General features: G+C 45.4%; 1 protein-coding gene across 2 annotated transcripts in view; it reads left to right on the plus strand.

The window, feature by feature from the left end:
* The window catches only part of bbs9 (Bardet-Biedl syndrome 9), a 225146-nt gene that overhangs the window by 24381 nt on the left and 177266 nt on the right, over positions 1-23499 (plus strand). For both annotated transcript variants that reach the window (XM_077200194.1, XM_077200195.1), the window contains 4 exons: positions 7351-7525; positions 18125-18209; positions 19251-19434; positions 20033-20162. In XM_077200194.1, the coding sequence (XP_077056309.1) occupies positions 7351-7525; positions 18125-18209; positions 19251-19434; positions 20033-20162 (574 nt within the window). The remainder of the gene's footprint in view (positions 1-7350; positions 7526-18124; positions 18210-19250; positions 19435-20032; positions 20163-23499) is intronic.

A 23499-nucleotide genomic window follows, 5' to 3' on the forward strand; every position in this document is an offset into this window, starting at 1 on the left:
GAGAGAGAGTGTGTGTGTTGTAGTGAGGCAGCCGAGAGAGTGTGTGTGTGTTGTAGTGAGGCGTCCGAGAGAGTGTGTGTGTGTTATAGTGAGGCGGCCGAGAGAGAGTGTGCGTGTGTTGTAGTGAGGCAGCCGAGAGAGTGTGTGTGTGTTGTAGTGAGGCAGCCGAGAGAGTGTGTGTGTGTTGTAGTGAGGCGTCCGAGAGAGTGTGTGTGTGTTGTAGTGAGGCGGCCGAGAGAGTGTGTGGTTGTTGTATTGAGGCGGCCGAGAGAGTGTGTGTGTGTTGTAGTGAGGAAGCCGAGAGAGTGTGTGTGTGTTGTAGTGAGGCAGCCGAGAGAGTGTGTGTGTGTTGTAGTGAGGCGTCCGAGAGAGTGTGTGTGTGTGTTGTAGTGAGGCGGCCGAGAGAGAGTGTGTGTGTGTTGTAGTGAGGCAGCCGAGAGAGTGTGTGTGTGTTGTAGTGAGGCAGCCGAGAGAGTGTGTGTGTGTTGTAGTGAGGCGTCCGAGAGAGTGTGTGTGTGTTGTAGTGAGGCGGCCGAGAGAGTGTGTGTGTGTTGTAGTGAGGCGGCCGAGAGAGTGTGTGTGTGTTGTAGTGAGGCGTCCGAGAGAGTGTGTGTGTGTTGTAGTGAGGCAGCCGAGAGAGTGTGTGTGTGTTGTAGTGAGGCGTCCGAGAGAGTGTGTGTGTGTTGTAGTGAGGCAGCCGAGAGAGTGTGTGTGTGTTGTAGTGAGGCGGCCAAGAGAGTGTGTGTGTGTTGTAGTGAGGCGTCCGAGAGAGTGTGTGTGTGTTGTAGTGAGGCGGCCGAGAGAGTGTGTGTGTGTTGTAGTGAGGCGGCCGAGAGAGTGTGTGTGTGTTGTAGTGAGGCGGCCGAGAGAGTGTGTGTGTGTTGTAGTGAGGCGTCCGAGAGAGTGTGTGTGTGTGTTGTAGTGAGGCGGCCGAGAGAGTGTCTGCGTGTTGTAGTGAGGTGGCCGAGAGAGTGTGTGTGTGTTGTAGTGAGGCGGCCGAGAGAGTGTGTGTGTGTTGTAGTGAGGCGGCCGAGAGAGTGTGTGTGTGTTGTAGTGAGGCGTCCGAGTTAGTGTGTGTGTGTTGTAGTGAGGCGGCCGAGAGAGTGTGTGTGTGTTGTAGTGAGGCGGCCGAGAGAGTGTGTGTGTGTTGTAGTGAGGCAGCCGAGAGAGTGTGTGTGTGTTGTAGTGAGGCGGCCGAGAGAGTATGTGTGTGTTGTAGTGAGGCGTCCGAGAGAGTGTGTGTGTGTTGTAGTGAGGCAGCCGAGAGAGTGTGTGTGTGTTGTAGTGAGGCGGCCGAGAGAGTATGTGTGTGTTGTAGTGAGGCGGCCGAGAGAGTGTGTGTGTGTTGTAGTGAGGCGTCCGAGAGAGTGTGTGTGTGTTGTAGTGAGGCGGCCGAGGGAGTGTGTGTGTGTTGTAGTGAGGCGGCCGAGAGAGTGTGTGTGTGTTGTAGTGAGGCAGCCGAGAGAGTGTGTGTGTGTTGTAGTGAGGCGGCCGAGAGAGTGTGTGTGTGTTGTAGTGAGGCGGCCGAGAGAGTGTGTGTCTGTTGTAGTGAGGCGGCCGAGAGAGTGTGTGTGTGTTGTAGTGAGGCGTCCGAGAGAGTGTGTGTGTGTTGTAGTGAGGCGGCCGAGGGAGTGTGTGTGTGTTGTAGTGAGGCGGCCGAGAGAGTGTGTGTGTGTTGTAGTGAGGCGGCCGAGAGAGTGTGTGTGTGTTGTAGTGAGGCAGCCGAGAGAGTGTGTGTGTGTTGTAGTGAGGCGTCCGAGAGAGTGTGTGTGTGTTGTAGTAGTGAGGCAGCCGAGAGAGTGTGTGTGTGTTGTAGTGAGGCAGCCGAGAGAGTGTGTGTGTGTTGTAGTGAGGCGTCCGAGAGAGTGTGTGTGTGTTATAGTGAGGCGGCCGAGAGAGAGTGTGTGTGTGTTGTAGTGAGGCAGCCGAGAGAGTGTGTGTGTGTTGTAGTGAGGCAGCCGAGAGAGTGTGTGTGTGTTGTAGTGAGGCGTCCGAGAGAGTGTGTGTGTGTTGTAGTGAGGCGGCCGAGAGAGTGTGTGGTTGTTGTATTGAGGCGGCCGAGAGAGTGTGTGTGTGTTGTAGTGAGGCAGCCGAGAGAGTGTGTGTGTGTTGTAGTGAGGCGTCCGAGAGAGTGTGTGTGTGTGTTGTAGTGAGGCGGCCGAGAGAGAGTGTGTGTGTGTTGTAGTGAGGCAGCCGAGAGAGTGTGTGTGTGTTGTAGTGAGGCAGCCGAGAGAGTGTGTGTGTGTTGTAGTGAGGCGTCCGAGAGAGTGTGTGTGTGTTGTAGTGAGGCGGCCGAGAGAGTGTGTGTGTGTTGTAGTGAGGCGGCCGAGAGAGTGTGTGTGTGTTGTAGTGAGGCTGCCGAGAGAGTGTGTGTGTGTTGTAGTGAGGCGTCCGAGAGAGTGTGTGTGTGTTGTAGTGAGGCGTCCGAGAGAGTGTGTGTGTGTTGTAGTGAGGCAGCCGAGAGAGTGTGTGTGTGTTGTAGTGAGGCGGCCAAGAGAGTGTGTGTGTGTTGTAGTGAGGCGTCCGAGAGAGTGTGTGTGTGTTGTAGTGAGGCGGCCGAGAGAGTGTGTGTGTGTTGTAGTGAGGCGGCCGAGAGAGTGTGTGTGTGTTGTAGTGAGGCGGCCGAGAGAGTGTGTGTGTGTGTTGTAGTGAGGCGTCCGAGAGAGTGTGTGTGTGTTGTAGTGTGGCGTCCGAGAGAGTGTGTGTGTGTTGTAGTGAGGCGGCCGAGAGAGTGTGTGTGTGTTGTAGTGAGGCGTCCGAGAGAATGTGTGTGTGTTGTAGTGAGGCGTCCGAGAGAGTGTGTGTGTGTTGTAGTGAGGCGTCCGAGAGAGTGTGTGTGTGTTGTAGTGAGGCGGCCGAAAGAGTGTGTGTGTGTTGTAGTGAGGCGTCCGAGAGAGTGTGTGTGTGTTGTAGTGAGGCGGCCGAGAGAGTGTGTGTGTGTTGTAGTGAGGCGGCCGAGAGAGTGTGTGTGTGTTGTAGTGAGGCGGCCGAGAGAGTGTGTGTGTGTTGTAGTGAGGCGTCCGAGAGAGTGTGTGTGTGTTGTAGTGAGGCGGGCGAGAGAGTGTGTGTGTGTTGTAGTGAGGCGTCCGAGAGAGTGTGTGTGTGTTGTAGTGAGGCGGCCGAGAGAGTGTGTGTGTGTTGTAGTGAGGCGGCCGAGAGAGTGTGTGTGTGTTGTAGTGAGGCAGCCGAGAGAGTGTGTGTGTGTTGTAGTGAGGCGGCCGAGAGAGTGTGTGTGTGTTGTAGTGAGGCGTCCGAGAGAGTGTGTGTGTGTTGTAGTGAGGCAGCCGAGAGAGTGTGTGTGTGTTGTAGTGAGGCGGCCGAGAGAGTGTGTGTGTGTTGTAGTGAGGCGGCCGAGAGAGTGTGTGTGTGTTGTAGTGAGGCGGCCGAGAGAGTGTGTGTGTGTTGTAGTGAGGCAGCCGAGAGAGTGTGTGTGTGTTGTAGTGAGGCGGCCGAGAGAGTGTGTGTGTGTTGTAGTGAGGCGGCCGAGAGAGTGTGTGTGTGTTGTATTGAGGCGTCCGAGAGAGTGTGTGTGTGTTGTAGTGAGGCGTCCGAGAGAGTGTGTGTGTGTTGTAGTGAGGCAGCCGAGAGAGTGTGTGTGTGTTGTAGTGAGGCGGCCGAGAGAGTGTGTGTGTGTGTTGTAGTGAGGCGTCCGAGAGAGTGTGTGTGTGTTGTAGTGAGGCAGCCGAGAGAGTGTGTGTGTGTTGTAGTGAGGCGTCCGAGAGAGTGTGTGTGTGTTGTAGTGAGGCAGCCGAGAGAGTGTGTGTGTGTTGTAGTGAGGCGTCCGAGAGAGTGTGTGTGTGTTGTAGTGAGGCGGCCGAGAGAGTGTGTGTGTGTTGTAGTGAGGCGGCCGAGAGATTGTGTGTGTGTTGTTGTGAGACGTCCGAGAGAGTGTGTGTGTGTTGTAGTGAGGCGTCTGAGAGAGTGTGTGTGTGTTGTAGTGAGGCGGCCGAGAGAGTGTGTGTGTGTTGTAGTGAAGCAGCCGAGAGAGTGTGTGTGTGTTGTAGTGAGGCAGCCGAGAGAGTGTGTGTGTGTTGTAGTGAGGCGTCCGAGAGAGTGTGTGTGTGTTGTAGTGAGGCAGCCGAGAGAGTGTGTGTGTGTTGTAGTGAGGCGTCCGAAGAGAGTGTGTGTGTGTTGTATTGAGGCAGCCGAGAGAGTGTGTGTGTGTTGTAGTGAGGCGTCCGAGAGAGTGTGTGTGTGTTGTAGTGAGGCGGCCGAGAGAGTGTGTGTTTGTTGTAGTGAGGCGGCCGAGAGATTGTGTGTGTGTTGTTGTGAGACGTCCGAGAGAGTGTGTGTGTGTTGTAGTGAGGCGTCTGAGAGAGTGTGTGTGTGTGTTGTAGTGAGGCGGCCGAGAGAGTGTGTGTGTGTTGTAGTGAAGCAGCCGAGAGAGTGTGTGTGTGTTGTAGTGAGGCAGCCGAGAGAGTGTGTGTGTGTTGTAGTGAGGCGTCCGAGAGAGTGTGTGTGTGTTGTAGTGAGGCGTCCGAGAGAGTGTGTGTGTGTTGTAGTGAGGCAGCCGAGAGAGTGTGTGTGTGTTGTAGTGAGGCGGCCGAGAGAGTGTGTGTGTGTTGTAGTGAGGCGTCCGAGAGAGTGTGTGTGTGTTGTAGTGAGGCGTCCGAGAGAGTGTGTGTGTGTTGTAGTGAGGCGGCCGAGAGAGTGTGTGTGTGTTGTAGTGAGGCGGCCGAGAGAGTGTGTGTGTGTTGTTGTGAGACGTCCGAGAGAGTGTGTGTGTGTTGTAGTGAGGCGGCCGAGAGAGTGTGTGTGTGTTGTAGGGAGGCAGCCGAGAGAGTGTGTGTGTGTTGTAGTGAGGCGTCCGAGAGAGTGTGTGTGTGTTGTAGTGAGGCGTCCGAGAGAGTGTGTGTGTGTTGTAGTGAGGCGTCCGAGAGAGTGTGTGTGTGTTGTAGTGAGGCGGCCGAGAGAGTGTGTGTGTGTTGTAGTGAGGCGTCCGAGAGAGTGTGTGTGTGTTGTAGTGAGGCGGCCGAGAGAGTGTGTGTGTGTTGTAGTGAGGCGGCCGAGAGAGTGTGTGTGTGTTGTAGTGAGGCGTCCGAGAGAGTGTGTGTATTGTAGTGAGGCAGCCGAGAGAGTGTGTGTGTGTTGTAGTGAGGCGTCCGAGAGAGTGTGTGTGTGTTGTAGTGAGGCGTCCGAGAGAGTGTGTGTGTGTTTTAGTGAGGCGTCCGAGAGAGTGTGTGTGTGTTGTAGTGAGGCGTCCGAGAGAGTGTGTGTGTGTTGTAGTGAGGCGTCCGAGAGAGTGTGTGTGTGTTGTAGTGAGGCGGCCGAGAGAGTGTGTGTGTGTTGTTGTAGTGAGGCGTCCGAGAGAGTGTGTGTGTGTTTTAGTGAGGCGTCCGAGAGAGTGTGTGTGTGTTGTAGTGAGGCAGCCGAGAGAGTGTGTGTGTGTTGTAGTGAGGCGTCCGAGAGAGTGTGTGTGTGTTGTAGTGAGGCGTCCGAGAGAGTGTGTGTGTGTTGTAGTGAGGCGTCCGAGAGAGTGTGTGTGTGTTGTAGTGAGGCGGGCGAGAGAGTGTGTGTGTGTTGTAGTGAGGCGGCCGAGAGAGTGTGTGTGTGTTGTAGTGAGGCAGCCGAGAGAGTGTGTGTGTGTTGTAGTGAGGTAGCCGAGAGAGTGTGTGTGTGTTGTAGTGAGGCAGCCGAGAGAGTGTGTGTGTTTTGTAGTGAGGCGTCCGAGAGAGTGTGTGTGTGTTGTAGTGAGGCGTCCGAGAGAGTGTGTGTGTGTTGTAGTGAGGCGTCCGAGAGAGTGTGTGTGTGTTGTAGTGAGGCGTCCGAGAGAGTGTGTGTGTGTTGTAGTGAGGCGTCCGAGAGAGTGTGTGTGTGTTGTAGTGAGGCGTCCGAGAGAGTGTGTGTGTGTTGTAGTGAGGCGTCCGAGAGAGTGTGTGTGTGTTGTAGTGAGGCAGCCGAGAGAGTGTGTGTGTGTTGTAGTGAGGCGTCCTAGAGAGTGTGTGTGTGTTGTAGTGAGGCGTCCGAGAGAGTGTGTGTGTGTTGTAGTGAGGCGTCCGAGAGAGTGTGTGTGTGTTGTAGTGAGGCGTCCGAGAGAGTGTGTGTGTGTTGTAGTGAGGCGGCCGAGAGAGTGTGTGTGTGTTGAGTGGGGTCCGAGAGAGTGTGTGTGTGTTGTAGTGAGGCGTCCGAGAGAGTGTGTGTGTGTTGTAGTGAGGCGGCCGAGAGAGTGTGTGTGTGTTGTAGTGAGGCGTCCGAGAGAGTGTGTGTGTGTTGTAGTGAGGCGTCCGAGAGAGTGTGTGTGTGTTGTAGTGAGGCGGCCGAGAGAGTGTGTGTGTGTTGTAGTGAGGCGTCCGAGAGAGTGTGTGTGTGTTGTAGTGAGGCGTCCGAGAGAGTGTGTGTGTGTTGTAGTGAGGCGTCCGAGAGAGTGTGTGTGTGTTGTAGTGAGGCGGCCGAGAGAGTGTGTGTGTGTTGTAGTGAGGCGTCTGAGAGAGTGTGTGTGTGTTGTAGTGAGGCGTCCGAGAGAGTGTGTGTGTGTTGTAGTGAGGCGTCCGAGAGAGTGTGTGTGTGTTGTAGTGAGGCGTCCGAGAGAGTGTGTGTGTGTTGTAGTGAGGCGGCCGAGAGAGTGTGTGTGTGTTGTAGTGAGGCGTCCGAGAGAGTGTGTGTGTGTTGTAGTGAGGCGTCCGAGAGAGTGTGTGTGTGTTGTAGTGAGGCGTCCGAGAGAGTGTGTGTGTGTTGTAGTGAGGCGGCCGAGAGAGTGTGTGTGTGTTGTAGTGAGGCGTCCGAGAGAGTGTGTGTGTGTTGTAGTGAGGCGTCCGAGAGAGTGTGTGTGTGTTGTAGTGAGGCGTCCGAGAGAGTGTGTGTGTGTTGTAGTGAGGCGGCCGAGAGAGTGTGTGTGTGTTGTAGTGAGGCGTCCGAGAGAGTGTGTGTGTGTTGTAGTGAGGCGTCCGAGAGAGTGTGTGTGTGTTGTAGTGAGGCGGCCGAGAGAGTGTGTGTGTGTTGTAGTGAGGCGGCCGAGAGAGTGTGTGACACAACCTCCTGTTAATCACTCTCTGGGGGAGAAACAAAAGCACACGCGTTAGCTTCAGTGGAGGAGATCTCTAGCCTTCTGTTTCCAGCAGCATTTATATGCTAGCGTTTATATGCTAGCGTTTATATGCTAGTGTTTATATGCTAGCGTTTATAGGCTAGTGTTTATATGCTAGTGCTTATATGCTAGCGTTTATATGCTAGCGTTTATATGCTAGCGTAGCATTTATATGCTAGTCTTGAAGTCTGACTGAATGCCATCAGCTGGGCTTGGTGATATATATATATATATCAGTTTGCTACTGCTTCATACTTGATCTGCTCTGGTGTTATGGAGTGTGATGTGTGTGCTCTTGTGTGTGTATGATGTGTGTGTGTGTGCAGGTCATCATTTCATCTGTATTCAGTCCATGGACGGGATGCTGATGTTTTTTGAGCAGGAGAGTTATGGTTTCGGACGGTTCCTGCCTGGGTTCCTGTTACCCGGCCCACTGAGCTACTGTATCCGCACAGACTCCTTCATCACCGTCTCCTCCTCACGACAGGTGGAGTGTTACAGGTCAGACACACACACACAAACACACACACACACACAAACACACACACACACACACACACACACACACACACACACACACACACACACACACACACACACACACACACACACTAAAAAACGGCAGTACTGATCATGCTCTTGGAGCTGGATGTCCACTGCTGTGTCTCGCTGCGATAAGCGTTTGCTCAAACACACCCAACATCCCCACGAGAGGAATTCAGTATCGCAAATTCAAAACAGAAATTTCCTGCTCTTTTGATACAAAACACTTTCCAAGAACAAGGCACTAAATCGACATTCAATCTCCATTAATGACATCCATCATCCACTTCAGGGGTTTTCTAACTTTTGCAACCCTAGCAACAAATCTTGGGACAAAACATAAATAATTAATAATACAATGAACTGAATTGTCAGTTCACTAGATTATGACACTCTTGTATAAGGTTAATGTCATGAAAACTGCAGTACGAGTGTTTATGGTGCAGGAATCCTTGATTCGGCCTGGTGTTGTTCAGTGCATCAGTGTCAGGTTCTGTCCATCATAAAAGTGCATCTGTCCATCATAAAAGTGCATCCGTCCATCATAAAAGTGCATCCGTCCATCATAAAAGTGCATCTGTCCATCATAAAAGTGCATCTGTCCATCATAAAAGTGCATCTATCCATCATAAAAGTGCATCCGTCCATCATAAAAGTGCATCCGTCCATCATAAAATTGCATCTGTCCATCATAAAATTGCATCTGTCCATCATAAAAGTGCATCTGTCCATCATAAAATTGCATCTGTCCATCATAAAAGTGCATCCGTCCATCATAAAATTGCATCTATCCATCATAAAAGTGCATCCGTCCATCATAAAAGTGCATCTGTCCATCATAAAAGTGCATCTGTCCATCATAAAAGTGCATCTGTCCATCATAAAAGTGCATCTATCCATCATAAAAGTGCATCCGTCCATCATAAAAGTGCATCCGTCCATCATAAAATTGCATCTGTCCATCATAAAATTGCATCCGTCCATCATAAAATTGCATCTGTCCATCATAAAATTGCATCTGTCCATCATAAAAGTGCATCCGTCCATCATAAAATTGCATCTATCCATCATAAAAGTGCATCTATCCATCATAAAATTGCATCTATCCATCATAAAAGTGCATCTATCCATCATAAAAGTGCATCCGTCCATCATAAAAGTGCATCTGTCCATCATAAAAGTGCATCCGTCCATCATAAAAGTGCATCTGTCCATCATAAAAGTGCATCCGTCCATCATAAAAGTGCATCTGGCCATCATAAAAGTGCATCTATCCATCATAAAAGTGCATCTATCCATCATAAAAGTGCATCTGGCCATCATAAAAGTGCATCTGTCCATCATAAAAGTGCATCCGTCCATCATAAAAGTGCATCCGTCCATCATAAAAGTGCATCTGTCCATCATAAAAGTGCATCTGGCCATCATAAAAGTGCATCTGGCCATCATAAAAGTGCATCCGTCCATCATAAAAGTGCATCTATCCATCATAAAAGTGCATCTGGCCATCATAAAAGTGCATCCGTCCATCATAAAAGTTCATCTGTCCATCATAAAAGTGCATCCGTCCATCATAAAAGTGCATCTGTCCATCATAAAAGTGCATCTGTCCATCATAAAAGTGCATCCGTCCATCATAAAAGTGCATCTGGCCATCATAAAAGTGCATCTATCCATCATAAAATTGCATCTATCCATCATAAAAGTGCATCCGTCCATCATAAAAGTGCATCCGTCCATCATAAAAGTGCATCTGTCCATCATAAAAGTGCATCCGTCCATCATAAAAGTGCATCCGTCCATCATAAAAGTGCATCTGTCCATCATAAAAGTGCATCTGGCCATCATAAAAGTGCATCTGGCCATCATAAAAGTGCATCCGTCCATCATAAAAGTGCATCTCTCCATCATAAAAGTGCATCTGGCCATCATAAAAGTGCATCCGTCCATCATAAAAGTGCATCTGTCCATCATAAAAGTGCATCCGTCCATCATAAAAGTGCATCCGTCCATCATAAAAGTGCATCTGGCCATCATAAAAGTGCATCTATCCATCATAAAATTGCATCTATCCATCATAAAAGTGCATCCGTCCATCATAAAAGTGCATCTGTCCATCATAAAAGTGCATCCGTCCATCATAAAAGTGCATCTGTCCATCATAAAAGTGCATCTGTCCATCATAAAATTGCATCTCTCCATCATAAAAGTGCATCTGGCCATCATAAAAGTGCATCTATCCATCATAAAATTGCATCTATCCATCATAAAAGTGCATCCGTCCATCATAAAAGTGCATCTGTCCATCATAAAAGTGCATCTGTCCATCATAAAAGTGCATCTGGCCATCATAAAAGTGCATCCGTCCATCATAAAAGTTCATCTGTCCATCATAAAAGTGCATCCGTCCATCATAAAAGTGCATCTGTCCATCATAAAAGTGTCTCTGTCCATCATAAAAGTGCATCCGTCCATCATAAAAGTGCATCTGGCCATCATAAAAGTGCATCTATCCATCATAAAATTGCATCTATCCATCATAAAAGTGCATCCGTCCATCATAAAAGTGCATCTGTCCATCATAAAAGTGCATCCGTCCATCATAAAAGTGCATCCGTCCATCATAAAAGTGCATCTGGCCATCATAAAAGTGCATCTGGCCATCATAAAAGTGCATCTGGCCATCATAAAAGTGCATCCGTCCATCATAAAAGTGCATCTATCCATCATAAAAGTGCATCTGGCCATCATAAAAGTTTATCCGTCCATCATAAAAGTGCATCTGTCCATCATAAAAGTGCATCCGTCCATCATAAAAGTGCATCTGGCCATCATAAAAGTGTATCTATCCATCATAAAATTGCATCTATCCATCATAAAAGTGCATCCGTCCATCATAAAAGTGCATCTATCCATCATAAAAGTGCATCTGTCCATCATAAAAGTGCATCTGTCCATCATAAAAGTGCATCCGTCCATCATAAAAGTGCATCCGTCCATCATAAAAGTGCATCCGTCCATCATAAATGTGCATCCGTCCATCATAAAAGTGCATCTGGCCATCATAAAAGTGCATCTGTCCATCATAAAAGTGCATCTATCCATCATAAAATTGCATCTATCCATCATAAAAGTGCATCCGTCCATCATAAAAGTGCATCTGTCCATCATAAAAGTGCATCTGTCCATCATAAAAGTGCATCTGGCCATCATAAAAGTGCATCTGGCCATCATAAAAGTGCATCCGTCCATCATAAAAGTTCATCTGTCCATCATAAAAGTGCATCCGTCCATCATAAAAGTGCATCTGTCCATCATAAAAGTGCATCTGTCCATCATAAAAGTGCATCCGTCCATCATAAAAGTGCATCTGGCCATCATAAAAGTGCATCTATCCATCATAAAATTGCATCTATCCATCATAAAAGTGCATCCGTCCATCATAAAAGTGCATCTGTCCATCATAAAAGTGCATCCGTCCATCATAAAAGTGCATCCGTCCATCATAAAAGTGCATCTGTCCATCATAAAAGTGCATCTGGCCATCATAAAAGTGCATCTGGCCATCATAAAAGTGCATCCGTCCATCATAAAAGTGCATCTATCCATCATAAAAGTGCATCTGGCCATCATAAAAGTGCATCCGTCCATCATAAAAGTGCATCTGTCCATCATAAAAGTGCATCCGTCCATCATAAAAGTGCATCTGGCCATCATAAAAGTGTATCTATCCATCATAAAATTGCATCTATCCATCATAAAAGTGCATCCGTCCATCATAAAAGTGCATCTGTCCATCATAAACGTGCATCTATCCATCATAAAAGTGCATCTGGCCATCATAAAAGTGCATCCGTCCATCATAAAAGTGCATCTGTCCATCATAAAAGTGCATCTGTCCATCATAAAAGTGCATCCGTCCATCATAAAAGTGCATCCGTCCATCATAAAAGTGCATCCGTCCATCATAAATGTGCATCCGTCTATCATAAAAGTGCATCTGTCATCATAAAAATGCATCTGTCCATCATAAAATGGCATCTATCCATCATAAGTGTATCTATCATCATAAAAGTGCATCTGTCCATCATAAAAGTGCATCTGTCCATCATAAAAGTGCATCTATCATCATAAAAGTGCATCTGTCCATCATAAAAGTGCATCTGTCCATCATAAAAGTGTATCTGTCATCATAAAAATGCACCTGTCCATCATAAAATGGCATCTATCCATCATAAAAGTGTATCTATCATCATAAAAGTGCATCTGTCCATCATAAAAGTGCATCTGTCCATCATAAAAGTGCATCTATCCATCATAAAATTGCATCTGTCCATCATAAAAGTGCATCTGTCCATCATAAAAGTGCATCTGTCCATCATAAAACTGCATCTCTCCATCATAAAATTGCATCTGTCCATCATAAAAGTGCATCTGTCCATCATAAAATTGCATCTGTCCATCATAAAAATGGATCTGTCCATCATAAAATGGCATCTAACCATCATAAAAGTGCATCTGTTCATCATAAAAGTGCATCTATCCAACATAAAAGTGCATCTGTCCATCATAAAACTGCATCTCTCCATCATAAAATTGCATCTGTCCATCATAAAAGTGCATCTGTCCATCATAAAAGTGCATCTGTCCATCATAAAAGTGCAGCTATCCATATTAAAAGTGCATCTGTCCATCATAAAAGTGCATCTATCCATCATAAAACTGCATCTCTCCATCATAAAAGTGCATCTGTCCATCATAAAAGTGCATCTATCCATCATAAAATTGCATCCGTCCATCATAAAAGTGCATCTGTCCATCATAAAAATGCATCTGTCCATCATAAAAGTGCATCTGTCATCATAAAAATGCATCTGTCCATCATAAAAGTGCATCTGGCCATCATAAAAGTGCATCTGGCCATCATAAAAGTGCATCTATCCATCATAAAAGTGCATCTATCCATCATAAAACTGCATCTCTCCATCATAAAAGTGCATCTGTCCATCATAAAAGTGCATCTATCCATCATAAAATTGCATCCGTCCATCATAAAAGTGCATCTATCCATCATAAAACTGCATCTCTCCATCATAAAATTGCATCCGTCCATCATAAAAGTGCATCTGTCCATCATAAAAATGCATCTGTCCATCATAAAATGGCATCTATCCATCATAAGTGTATCTATCATCATAAAAGTGCATCTGTCCATCATAAAAGTGCATCCGTCCATCATAAAAGTGCATCCGTCCATCATAAAAGTGCATCCGTCCATCATAAAAGTGCATCCGTCCATCATAAAAGTGCATCTGTCCATCATAAAAGTGCATCTATCCATCATGAAACTGAATCTGTCCATCATAAAAGTGCATCTGTCCATCATAAAAGTGCATCTGTCCATCATAAAAGTGCATCTATCATCATAAAAGTGCATCTGTCCATCATAAAAGTGCATCTGTCCATCATAAAAGTGCATCTATCATCATAAAAGTGCATCTGTCCATCATAAAAGTGCAACTGTCCATCATAAAAGTGCATCTGTCCATCATAAAACTGAATCTGTCCATCATAAAAGTGCATCTGTCCATCATAAAAGTGCATCTATCATCATAAAAGTGCACCTGTCCATCATAAAAGTGTATCTGTCATCATAAAAATGCACCTGTCCATCATAAAATGGCATCTATCCATCATAAAAGTGCATCTATCATCATAAAAGTGCATCTCTCCATCATAAAAGTGCATCTGTCCATCATAAAAGTGCATCTATCCATCATAAAATTGCATCTGTCCATCATAAAAGTGCATCTGTCCATCATAAAAGTGCATCTATCCATCATAAAAGTGCATCTATCCATCATAAAAGTGCATCTATCCATCATAAAAGTGCATCTGTCCATCATAAAAGTGCATCTATCCATCATAAAAGTGCATCTGTCCATCATAAAAGTGCATCTGTCCATCATAAAAGTGCATCTGTCCATCATAAAAGTGCATCTATCCATCATAAAAGCGCATCTATCCATCATAAAAGTGCATCTATCCATCATAAAAGTGCATCTGTCCATCATAAAAGTGCATCTATCCATCATAAAAGTGCATCTGTCCATCATAAAAGCGCATCTGTCCATCATAAAAGTGCATCTGTCCATCATAAAAGTGCATCTGTCATCATAAAAGTGCATCTGTCCATCATAAAAGTGCATCTGTCCATCATAAAAGTGCATCTATCATCATAAAAGTGCATCTGTCCATCATAAAAGTGCAACTGTCCATCATAAAAGTGCATCTGTCCATCATAAAACTGAATCTGTCCGTCATAAAAGTGCATCTGTCCATCATAAAAGTGCATCTATCATCATAAAAGTGCACCTGTCCATCATAAAAGTGTATCTGTCATCATAAAAATGCACCTGTCCATCATAAAATGGCATCTATCCATCATAAAAGTGCATCTATCATCATAAAAGTGCATCTCTCCATCATAAAAGTGCATCTGTCCATCATAAAAGTGCATCTATCCATCATAAAATTGCATCTGTCCATCATAAAAGTGCATCTGTCCATCATAAAAGTGCATCTATCCATTATAAAAGTGCATCTGTCCATCATAAAACTGCATCTCTCCATCATAAAATTGCATCTGTCCATCATAAAAGTGCATCTGTCCATCATAAAATTGCATCTGTCCATCATAAAAATGGATCTGTCCATCATAAAATGGCATCTAACCATCATAAAAGTGCATCTGTCCATCATAAAAGTGCATCTATCCAACATAAAAGTGCATCTGTCCATCATAAAACTGCATCTCTCCATCATAAAATTGCATCTGTCCATCATAAAAGTGCATCTGTCCATCATAAAAGTGCATCTGTCCATCATAAAAGTGCAGCTATCCATAATAAAAGTGCATCCGTCCATCATAAAACTGCATCTCTCCATCATAAAAATGCATCTGTCCATCATAAAAGTGCATCTGTCCATCATAAAACTGCATCTCTCCATCATAAAAGTGCATCTGTCCATCATAAAAGTGCATCTATCCATCATAAAATTGCATCCGTCCATCATAAAAATGCATCTGTCCATCATAAAAGTGCATCTGTCCATCATAAAAATGCATCTGTCCATCATAAAAATGCATCTGTCCATCATAAAAGTGCATCTATCCATCATAAAATTGCGTCCGTCCATCATAAAAGTGCATCTATCCATCATAAAACTGCATCTCTCCATCATAAAATTGCATCCGTCCATCATAAAAGTGCATCTGTCCATCATAAAAATGCATCAGTCCATCATAAAAGTGCATCTGTCCATCATAAAAGTGCAACTATCCATCATAAAAGTGCATCTATACATCATAAAAGTGCATCTGTCCATCATAAAAGTGCATCTATCCATCATAAAAGTGCATCTATCCATCATAAAATTGCATCCGTCCATCATAAAAGTGCATCTGTCCATCATAAAAGTGCATCCGTCCATCATAAAAATGCATCTGTCCATCATAAAAGTGCATCTATCCATCATAAAAGTGCATCTATCCATCATAAAATTGCATCTGTCCATCATAAAATTGCATCTGTCCATCATAAAAGTGCATCCGTCCATCATAAAAATGCATCTGTCCATCATAAAAGTGCATCTATCCATCATAAAAGTGCATCTGTCCATCATAAAACTGCATCTCTCCATCATAAAATTGCATCTGTCCATCATAAAACTGCATCCGTCCATCATAAAACTGCATCTATCCATCATAAAAGTGCATCCGTCCATCATAAAAGTGCATCTATCCATCATAAAAGTGCATCTGTCCATCATAAAAGTGCATCTATCCATCATAAAAGTGCATCCGTCCATCATAAAAGTGCATCTATCCATCATAAAAGTGCATCTGTCCATCATAAAAGTGCATCTGTCCATCATAAAAGTGCATCTGTCCATCATAAAAGTGCATCTATCCATCATAAAAGCGCATCTATCCATCATAAAAGTGCATCTATCCATCATAAAAGTGCATCTGTCCATCATAAAAGTGCATCTATCCATCATAAAAGTGCATCTGTCCATCATAAAAGTGCATCTATCCATCATAAAAGTGCATCTGTCCATCATAAAAGTGCATCTATCCATCATAAAAGTGCATCTGTCCATCATAAAAGTGCATCTGTCCATCATAAAAGTGCATCTGTCCATCATAAAAGTGCATCTATCCATCATAAAAGCGCATCTATCCATCATAAAAGTGCATCTATCCATCATAAAAGTGCATCTGTCCATCATAAAAGTGCATCTATCCATCATAAAAGTGCATCTGTCCATCATAAAAGCGCATCTGTCCATCATAAAAGTGCATCTGTCCATCATAAAAGTGCATCTGTCCATCATAAAAGTGCATCTATCCATCATAAAAGTGCATCTGTCCATCATAAAAGTGCATCTATCCATCATAAAAGTGCATCTGTCCATCATAAAAGTGCATCTGTCCATCATAAAAGTGCATCTATCCATCATAAAAGTGCATCTGTCCATCATAAAAGTGCATCTATCCATCATAAAAGTGCATCTGTCCATCATAAAAGTGCATCTGTCCATCATAAAAGTGCATCTATCCATCATAAAAGTGCATCTCTCCATCATAAAAGTGCATCTATCCATCATAAAAGTGCATCTGTCCATCATAAAAGTGCATCTGTCCATCATAAAAGTGCATCTATCCATCATAAAACTGCATCTGTCCATCATAAAAGCGCATCTATCCATCATAAAAGTGCATCTATCCATCATAAAAGTGCATCTCTCCATCATAAAATTGCATCCGTCCATCATAAAAGTGCATCTGTCCATCATAAAAATGCATCTGTCCATCATAAAAGTGCATCTGTCCATCATAAAAGTGCATCTGTCCATCATAAAAGTGCATCTATCCATCATAAAAGTGCATCTATCCATCATAAAAGTGCATCTGTCCATCATAAAAGTGCATCTGTCCATCATAAAAGTGCATCTATCCATCATAAAAGTGCATCTGTCCATCATAAAAGTGCATCTGTCCATCATAAAAGTGCATCTATCCATCATAAAAGTGCATCTGTCCATCATAAAAGTGCATCTATCCATCATAAAAGTGCATCTATCCATCATAAAAGTGCATCTATCCATCATAAAAGTGCATCTATCCATCATAAAAGTGCATCTGTCCATCATAAAAGTGCATCTATCCATCATAAAAGTGCATCTATCCATCATAAAAGTGCATCTATCCATCATAAAAGGTGCATCTGTCCATCATAAAAGTGCATCTGTCCATCATAAAAGTGCATCTATCCATCATAAAAGCGCATCTATCCATCATAAAAGTGCATCTCATAAAAGTGCATCTGTCCATCATAAAAGCGCATCTGTCCATCATAAAAGTGCATCTGTCCATCATAAAAGTGCATCTATCCATCATAAAAGTGCATCTGTCCATCATAAAAGTGCATCTATCCATCATAAAAGTGCATCTGTCCATCATAAAAGTGCATCTGTCCATCATAAAAGTGCATCTATCCATCATAAAAGTGCATCTCTCCATCATAAAAGTGCATCTATCCATCATAAAAGTGCATCTGTCCATCATAAAAGTGCATCTATCCATCATAAAAGTGCATCTATCCATCATAAAAGCGCATCTATCCATCATAAAAGTGCATCTATCCATCATAAAAGTGCATCTGTCCATCATAAAAGTGCATCTATCCATCATAAAAGTGCATCTGTTCATCATAAAAGTGCATCTATCCATCATCAAAAGTGCATCTGTCCATCATAAAAGTGCATCTGTCCATCATAAAAGTGCATCTATCCATCATAAAAGTGCATCTGTCCATCATAAAAGTGCATCTATCCATCATAAAAGTGCATCTGTCCATCATAAAAGTGCATCTATCCATCATAAAAGTGCATCTGTCCATCATAAAAGTGCATCTGTCCATCATAAAAGTGCATCTGTCCATCATAAAAGTGCATCTATCCATCATAAAAGTGCATCTCTCCATCATAAAAGTGCATCTATCCATCATAAAAGTGCATCTATCCATCATAAAAGTGCATCTGTCCATCATAAAAGTGCATCTGTCCATCATAAAAGTGCATCTATCCATCATAAAAGTGCATCTGTTCATCATAAAAGTGCATCTATCCATCATAAAAGTGCATCTGTCCATCATAAAAGTGCATCTGTCCATCATAAAAGTGCATCTGTCCATCATAAAAGTGCATCTGTCCATCATAAAAGTGCATCCATCCATCATAAAAGTGCATCTGTCCATCATAAAAGTGCATCCATCCATCATAAAAGTGCATCTGTCCATCATAAACAGAAAGAGTCATTCACTGATGACTTCAGGATGACTTGAGGGAGAGTAAATCATGGGCTAATTTTCATTTTTGGGTGAACTATCCCTTTTAAATGAATATATAAATGAAGCACTGTATAATCTCAGACTCTTCTGTGTTTTGTTGGATCGGTGTGTGTGACGTGTTCTGCTGTGTGTGATGCAGGTATGAGACTCTGGCTGTGGCCACAGACGCTGACACTCGACCGGACCCGGATCAGCAGAACAAGAGCTCCGGGAAGAGGCTCACGGTGTGTGTGTGTGTGTGCTTCCGGACCTCTGTGTTTGTGTGTGTCTGCTTCTGTACCTGACTCTGTGTGTTTGTGTGTGTGTGTGTGTGTGTCTGCTTCTGTACCTGACACTAAGTGTGTGTGTGTGTGTGTGCTTCCGGACCTGTGTGTGTGTCTGCTTCTGTTCCTGACTCTGTGTGTTTGTGTGTGTGTGTGTGTGTGTGTGTGTCTGCTTCTGTACCTGATTTGTGTCTTTGTGTGTGTGTGTGTGTCTGCTTCTGTACCTGACTCTATGTGTGTGTGTGTGTGTGTGTGTTTCTGCTTCTGCACCTGACTGTGTGTGTGTGTGTGTGTGTGTGTGTGTGTGTGTGTGTGTGTGTGTGTGCTTCCAGACCTGTGTGTGTGTGTGTGTGTGTGTGTGTGTGTGTGTCTGCTTCTGTACCTGACTCTGTGTTTGTGTGTGTGTGTGTGTGTGTGTGTGTTTGTGTGTTTGTGTGTGTGTGTCTGCTTCTGCACCTGACTGTGTGTGTGTGTGTGTGTGTGTGTGTGTGTGTGTGTGTGTGTGTTTGTGTGTGTGTGTCTGCTTCTGCACCTGACTGTGTGTGTGTGTGTGTGTCTGCTTCTGTACCTGACTCTGTGTGTGTGTGTGTGTGTGTGTGTGTGTGTGTGTGTGTGTTTGTGTGTGTGTGTCTGCTTCTGCACCTGACTGTGTGTGTGTGTGTGTGTGTGTGTGTGTGTGTGTGTGTGTGTGTGTGTGTTTGTGTGTGTGTGTCTGCTTCTGCACCTGACTGTGTGTGTGTGTGTGTGTGTGTGTGTGTGTGTGTGTTTGTGTGTGTGTGTCTGCTTCTGCACCTGACTGTGTGTGTGTGTGTGTGTCTGCTTCTGTACCTGACTCTGTGTGTGTGTGTGTGTGTGTGTGTGTGTGTGTGTGTGTGTGTGTTTGTGTGTGTGTGTCTGCTTCTGCACCTGACTGTGTGTGTGTGTGTGTGTGTGTGTGTTTGTGTGTGTGTGTCTGCTTCTGCACCTGACTGTGTGTGTGTGTGTGTGTGTGTGTGTGTCCAGGCCGAGTGGACACTGGTGTTAGGAGAGGAGGCTCTGGATATCTGTGTCCCCAACACTTCTCCTCTGATGTCCTCCATCTTCGTGCTGGGCGAGAGGAATCTGTTTTCCCTGAAGGATAACGGGCAGATCCGCTTCATGAAGAAACTGGAGTTCAGCCCCAGCTGCTTCTTGCCCTACGCTTCCGGTGCGACACACACTTCACACTCCTAAAGCACACGGAAACATTACATTCATTTTTAAAAACAATTCTCTTATTATATTGCAGCTGATATAAAACTCTTCACACTCCTGTTAAAACAGCTGGTCTCTGTGGTGTAAAAAAAGATACATCATTTCAGAACTGGGGTGAGGTAGTGGGGGAGTGTGTGAACACTTTTGCAGTTTTTTACACTACAAGCTTTTATTTACATATTTTTTTCTCTGAAATGTCACTTTGTTTGTTTTTTAAGAATTATTTTCATGGTCCTCCTGTTAAACTGGGAACTGACACAGAGAGATGATTTTGGGTGTTGACCACTGAAGAAGCAGACGTGTGTGTGTGTGTGTGTGTCTGTGTGTGTGTGTGTGTGTGTGTGTGTGTGTGTGTGTGTGTGTGTGTGTGTGTGTGTGTGTGTGTGTGTGTGTGTGTGTGTGTGTGTGTGTGTGTGTGTGTGTGTGTGTGAGATATAGTGAGAGCTGGAGGTCTGCTGGTGTGTGTAAGGGTCTGCAGTTCATCATTGACTGTTCATATGAGTCCCAGTGTGTAGTCCTTCACACACTCATTCATCTTCTTCTGTCCTCAGTGTGTGAGGGATCCACCAATGTGCTGATGTGTAACCATAACAACATGCTGCTGGTGTACCAGGACTCGACGCTGAAGTGGGCCGCTCAGCTGTGCTCTGTGCCGGTGACCGTACGTGTCGCCAACTTCCCGTAAGAGACCGCTAATCTGGCCTTAATCTCATTAAAGGTGGGGTAAGCCTTTTTGAAATATGCTGTTGGCCAATGTTGATGTTTAAAATCAACCCAAACAAACACACCCCTTCTTCATTGCTCCGCCTCCAAAACTCACTCTCCAATCCTAACAGCCGAGTCGGTCTCAAACCCCGATCCCCTGCAAGCGAGTCGAGTGCACTAAAAATTACGCTAAACTCCGTATTCACTAGCATTCCCCAAGGCGACTCTCACTAACTAGCCTCAGTTATGTTTGTTTATCAGAGCAGAAGCGCTACAAAATAATGCTTCATGAAAAATAAAGCGCAGATGATGAGCGCAAATGTTCCTCAGTGTTCTTCACGTGTTCCTCATTGTTACTCAGTGTTGCTCAAGTGTTCCTCAAGTGTTCCTTAGTGTTCCTCATATGTTCCTCAGTGTTAATCACGTGTTCCTCAGGTTTTCCTAATATGTTCCTCAGTGTTACTCAAATTTTCCTCAGTGTTCCTTACATGTTCCTCAGGGTTAATCACCAGTTCCTCAGTGTTCCTCACATGTTCCTCAGGGTTAATCACCAGTTCCTCAGTGTTCCTCAGTGTTCCTCAGGTGTTCCTCAGTGTTACTCAGTGTTCCTCAGTGTTCCTCACGTGTTCCTCAGTGTTACTCAGTGTTACTCACGTGTTCCTCAGGTATTCCTCAGTGTTCCTCAGTGTTCCTCACGTGTTCCTCAGTGTTACTCAGTGTTACTCACGTGTTCCTCAGTGTTCCTCACGTGTTCCTCAGTGTCACTCAGTGTCACTCAGTGTTACTCACGTGTTCCTCAGTGTTCCTCACGTGTTCCTCAGTGTCACTCAGTGTTCCTCAGTGTTCCTCACGTGTCCCTCAGTGTTACTCAGTGTTACTCACGTGTTCCTCAGTGTTCCTCAGGTGTTCCTCAGTGTTCCTCAGTGTTCCTCACGTGTTCCTCAGTGTTACTCAGTGTTACTCACGTGTTCCTCAGTGTTCCTCACGTGTTCCTCAGTGTCACTCAGTGTTACTCACGTGTTCCTTAGGTGTTCCTCAGTGTTGCTCAGTGTTCCTCAGGTGTTCCTCAGTGTTCCTCAGTGTTCCTCAGTGTTCCTCACGTGTTCCTCAGGTGTTCCTCAGTGTTCCTCACGTGTTCCTTAGTGTTCCTCACGTGTTCCTCAGTGTTCCTCAGGTGTTCCTCAGGTGTTCCTCAGGTGTTCCTCAGTGTTCCTCACGTGTTCCTTACGTGTTCCTCAGTGTTCCTTAGTGTTCCTCAGGTGTTCCTCAGGTGTTCCTCAGTGTTCCTCAGTGTTCCTCACGTGTTCCTTACGTGTTCCTCAGTGTTCCTCAGTGTTCCTCAGGTGTTGCTCAGTGTTCCTCAGTGTTCCTCACGTGTTCCTCAGTGTCACTCAGTGTTACTCACGTGTTCCTCAGGTGTTCCTCAGTGTTCCTCAGTTGTTGCTCAGTGTTCCTCAGTGTTGCTCAGTGTTCCTCAGGTGTTCCTCAGTGTTCCTCACGTGTTCCTTAGTGTTCCTCAGTGTCACTCAGTGTTACTCACGTGTTCCTCAGGTGTTCCTCAGTGTTCCTCACGTGTTCCTTAGTGTTCCTCAGGTGTTCCTCAGTGTTCCGCACATGTTCCTCAGTGTTCCTCAGTGTTGCTCAGTGTTCCTCAGGTGTTGCTCAGTGTTCCTCAAGTGTTCCTCAGTGTTCCTCACATGTTCCTCTGTGTTCCTCAGTGTTGCTCACGTGTTACTCAGTGTTCCTCAGTGTTGCTCAGTGTTGCTCAGTGTTGCTCAGTGTTGCTCACGTGTTACTCAGTGTTCCTCAGTGTTGCTCAGTGTTCCTCAGTGTTGCTCAGTGTTGCTCAGTGTTGCTCACGTGTTACTCAGTATTACTCACGTGTTACTCAGTATTACTCACGTGTTCCTCAGTGTTGCTCAGTGTTCCTCAGTGTTGCTCAGTGTTGCTCACGTGTTACTCAGTATTACTCACGTGTTACTCAGTATTACTCACATGTTCCTCAGTGTTCCTCATGTGTTACTCAGTGTTCGTCCGTGTTCCTCAGTGTTTCTCAGTGTTGCTCAGTGTTGCTCAGTGTTACTCAGTGTTACTCACGTGTTCCTCAGTGTTGCTCAGTGTTCCTCAGTGTTCCTCCGTGTTCCTCCGTGTTCCTCAGTGTTGCTCAGTGTTCCTCAGTGTTCCTCAGTGTTCCTCCGTGTTCCTCCGTGTTCCTCAGTGTTCCTCAGTGTTGCTCAGTGTTACTCAGTGTTCGTCCCTGTTCCTCAGTGTTGCTCAGTGTTCCTCAGTGTTCCTCCGTGTTCCTCCGTGTTCCTCAGTGTTGCTCAGTGTTCCTCATGTGTTCCTCAGTGTTCCTCAGTCTTGCTCAGTGTTGCTCAGTGTTACTCAGAGTTTGTCCGTGTTCCTCACTGTTCCTCAGTGTTTCTCAGTGTTCCTCAGTGTTTCTCAGTGTTGCTCAGTGTTCCTCCGTGTTCCTCAGTGTTACTCACGTGTTCCTCAGTGTTGCTCAGTGTTCCTCAGTGTTCCTCCGTGTTCCTCAGTGTTCCTCAGTGTTCCTCAGTGTTCCTCCGTGTTCCTCAGTGTTGCTCAGTGTTACTACGTGTTCGTCCGTGTTCCTCAGTGTTGCTCAGTGTTCCTCAGTGTTGCTCAGTGTTGCTCAGTGTTACTCAGTGTTCGTCCGTGTTCGTCCGTGTTCCTCAGTGTTCCTCAGTGTTGCTCAGTGTTCCTCAGTGTTCCTCCGTGTTCCTCCGTGTTCCTCAGTGTTCCTCAGTGTTCCTCAGTGTTCCTCAGTGTTCCTCAGTGTTCCTCAGTGTTCCTCATGTGTTCCTCATGTGTTCCTCAGTGTTCCTCAGTGTTCCTCAGTGTTACTCAGTGTTCGTCCGTGTTCCTCAGTGTTCCTCAGTGTTTCTCAGTGTTCCTGAGTGTTGCTCAGTGTTCCTCAGGTGTTGCTCAGTGTTCCTCAAGTGTTCCTCAGTGTTCCTCACATGTTCCTCTGTGTTCCTCAGTGTTGCTCACGTGTTACTCAGTGTTGCTCAGTGTTACTCAGTGTTGCTCACGTGTTACTCAGTATTACTCACGTGTTACTCAGTATTACTCACGTGTTCCTCAGTGTTGCTCAGTGTTCCTCAGTGTTGCTCAGTGTTCCTCAGTATTACTCACATGTTCCTCAGTGTTCCTCATGTGTTACTCAGTGTTCGTCCGTGTTCCTCAGTGTTCCTCAGTGTTTCTCAGTGTTGCTCAGTGTTGCTCAGTGTTACTCAGTGTTACTCACGTGTTCCTCAGTGTTGCTCAGTGTTCCTCAGTGTTCCTCAGT

The sequence above is a fragment of the Siphateles boraxobius genome, unplaced genomic scaffold (genome assembly GCF_051911475.1).
Source record: "Siphateles boraxobius isolate OS27281-9 unplaced genomic scaffold, OSU_SipBor_1 45, whole genome shotgun sequence".
Taxonomy (NCBI): domain Eukaryota; kingdom Metazoa; phylum Chordata; class Actinopteri; order Cypriniformes; family Leuciscidae; genus Siphateles; species Siphateles boraxobius.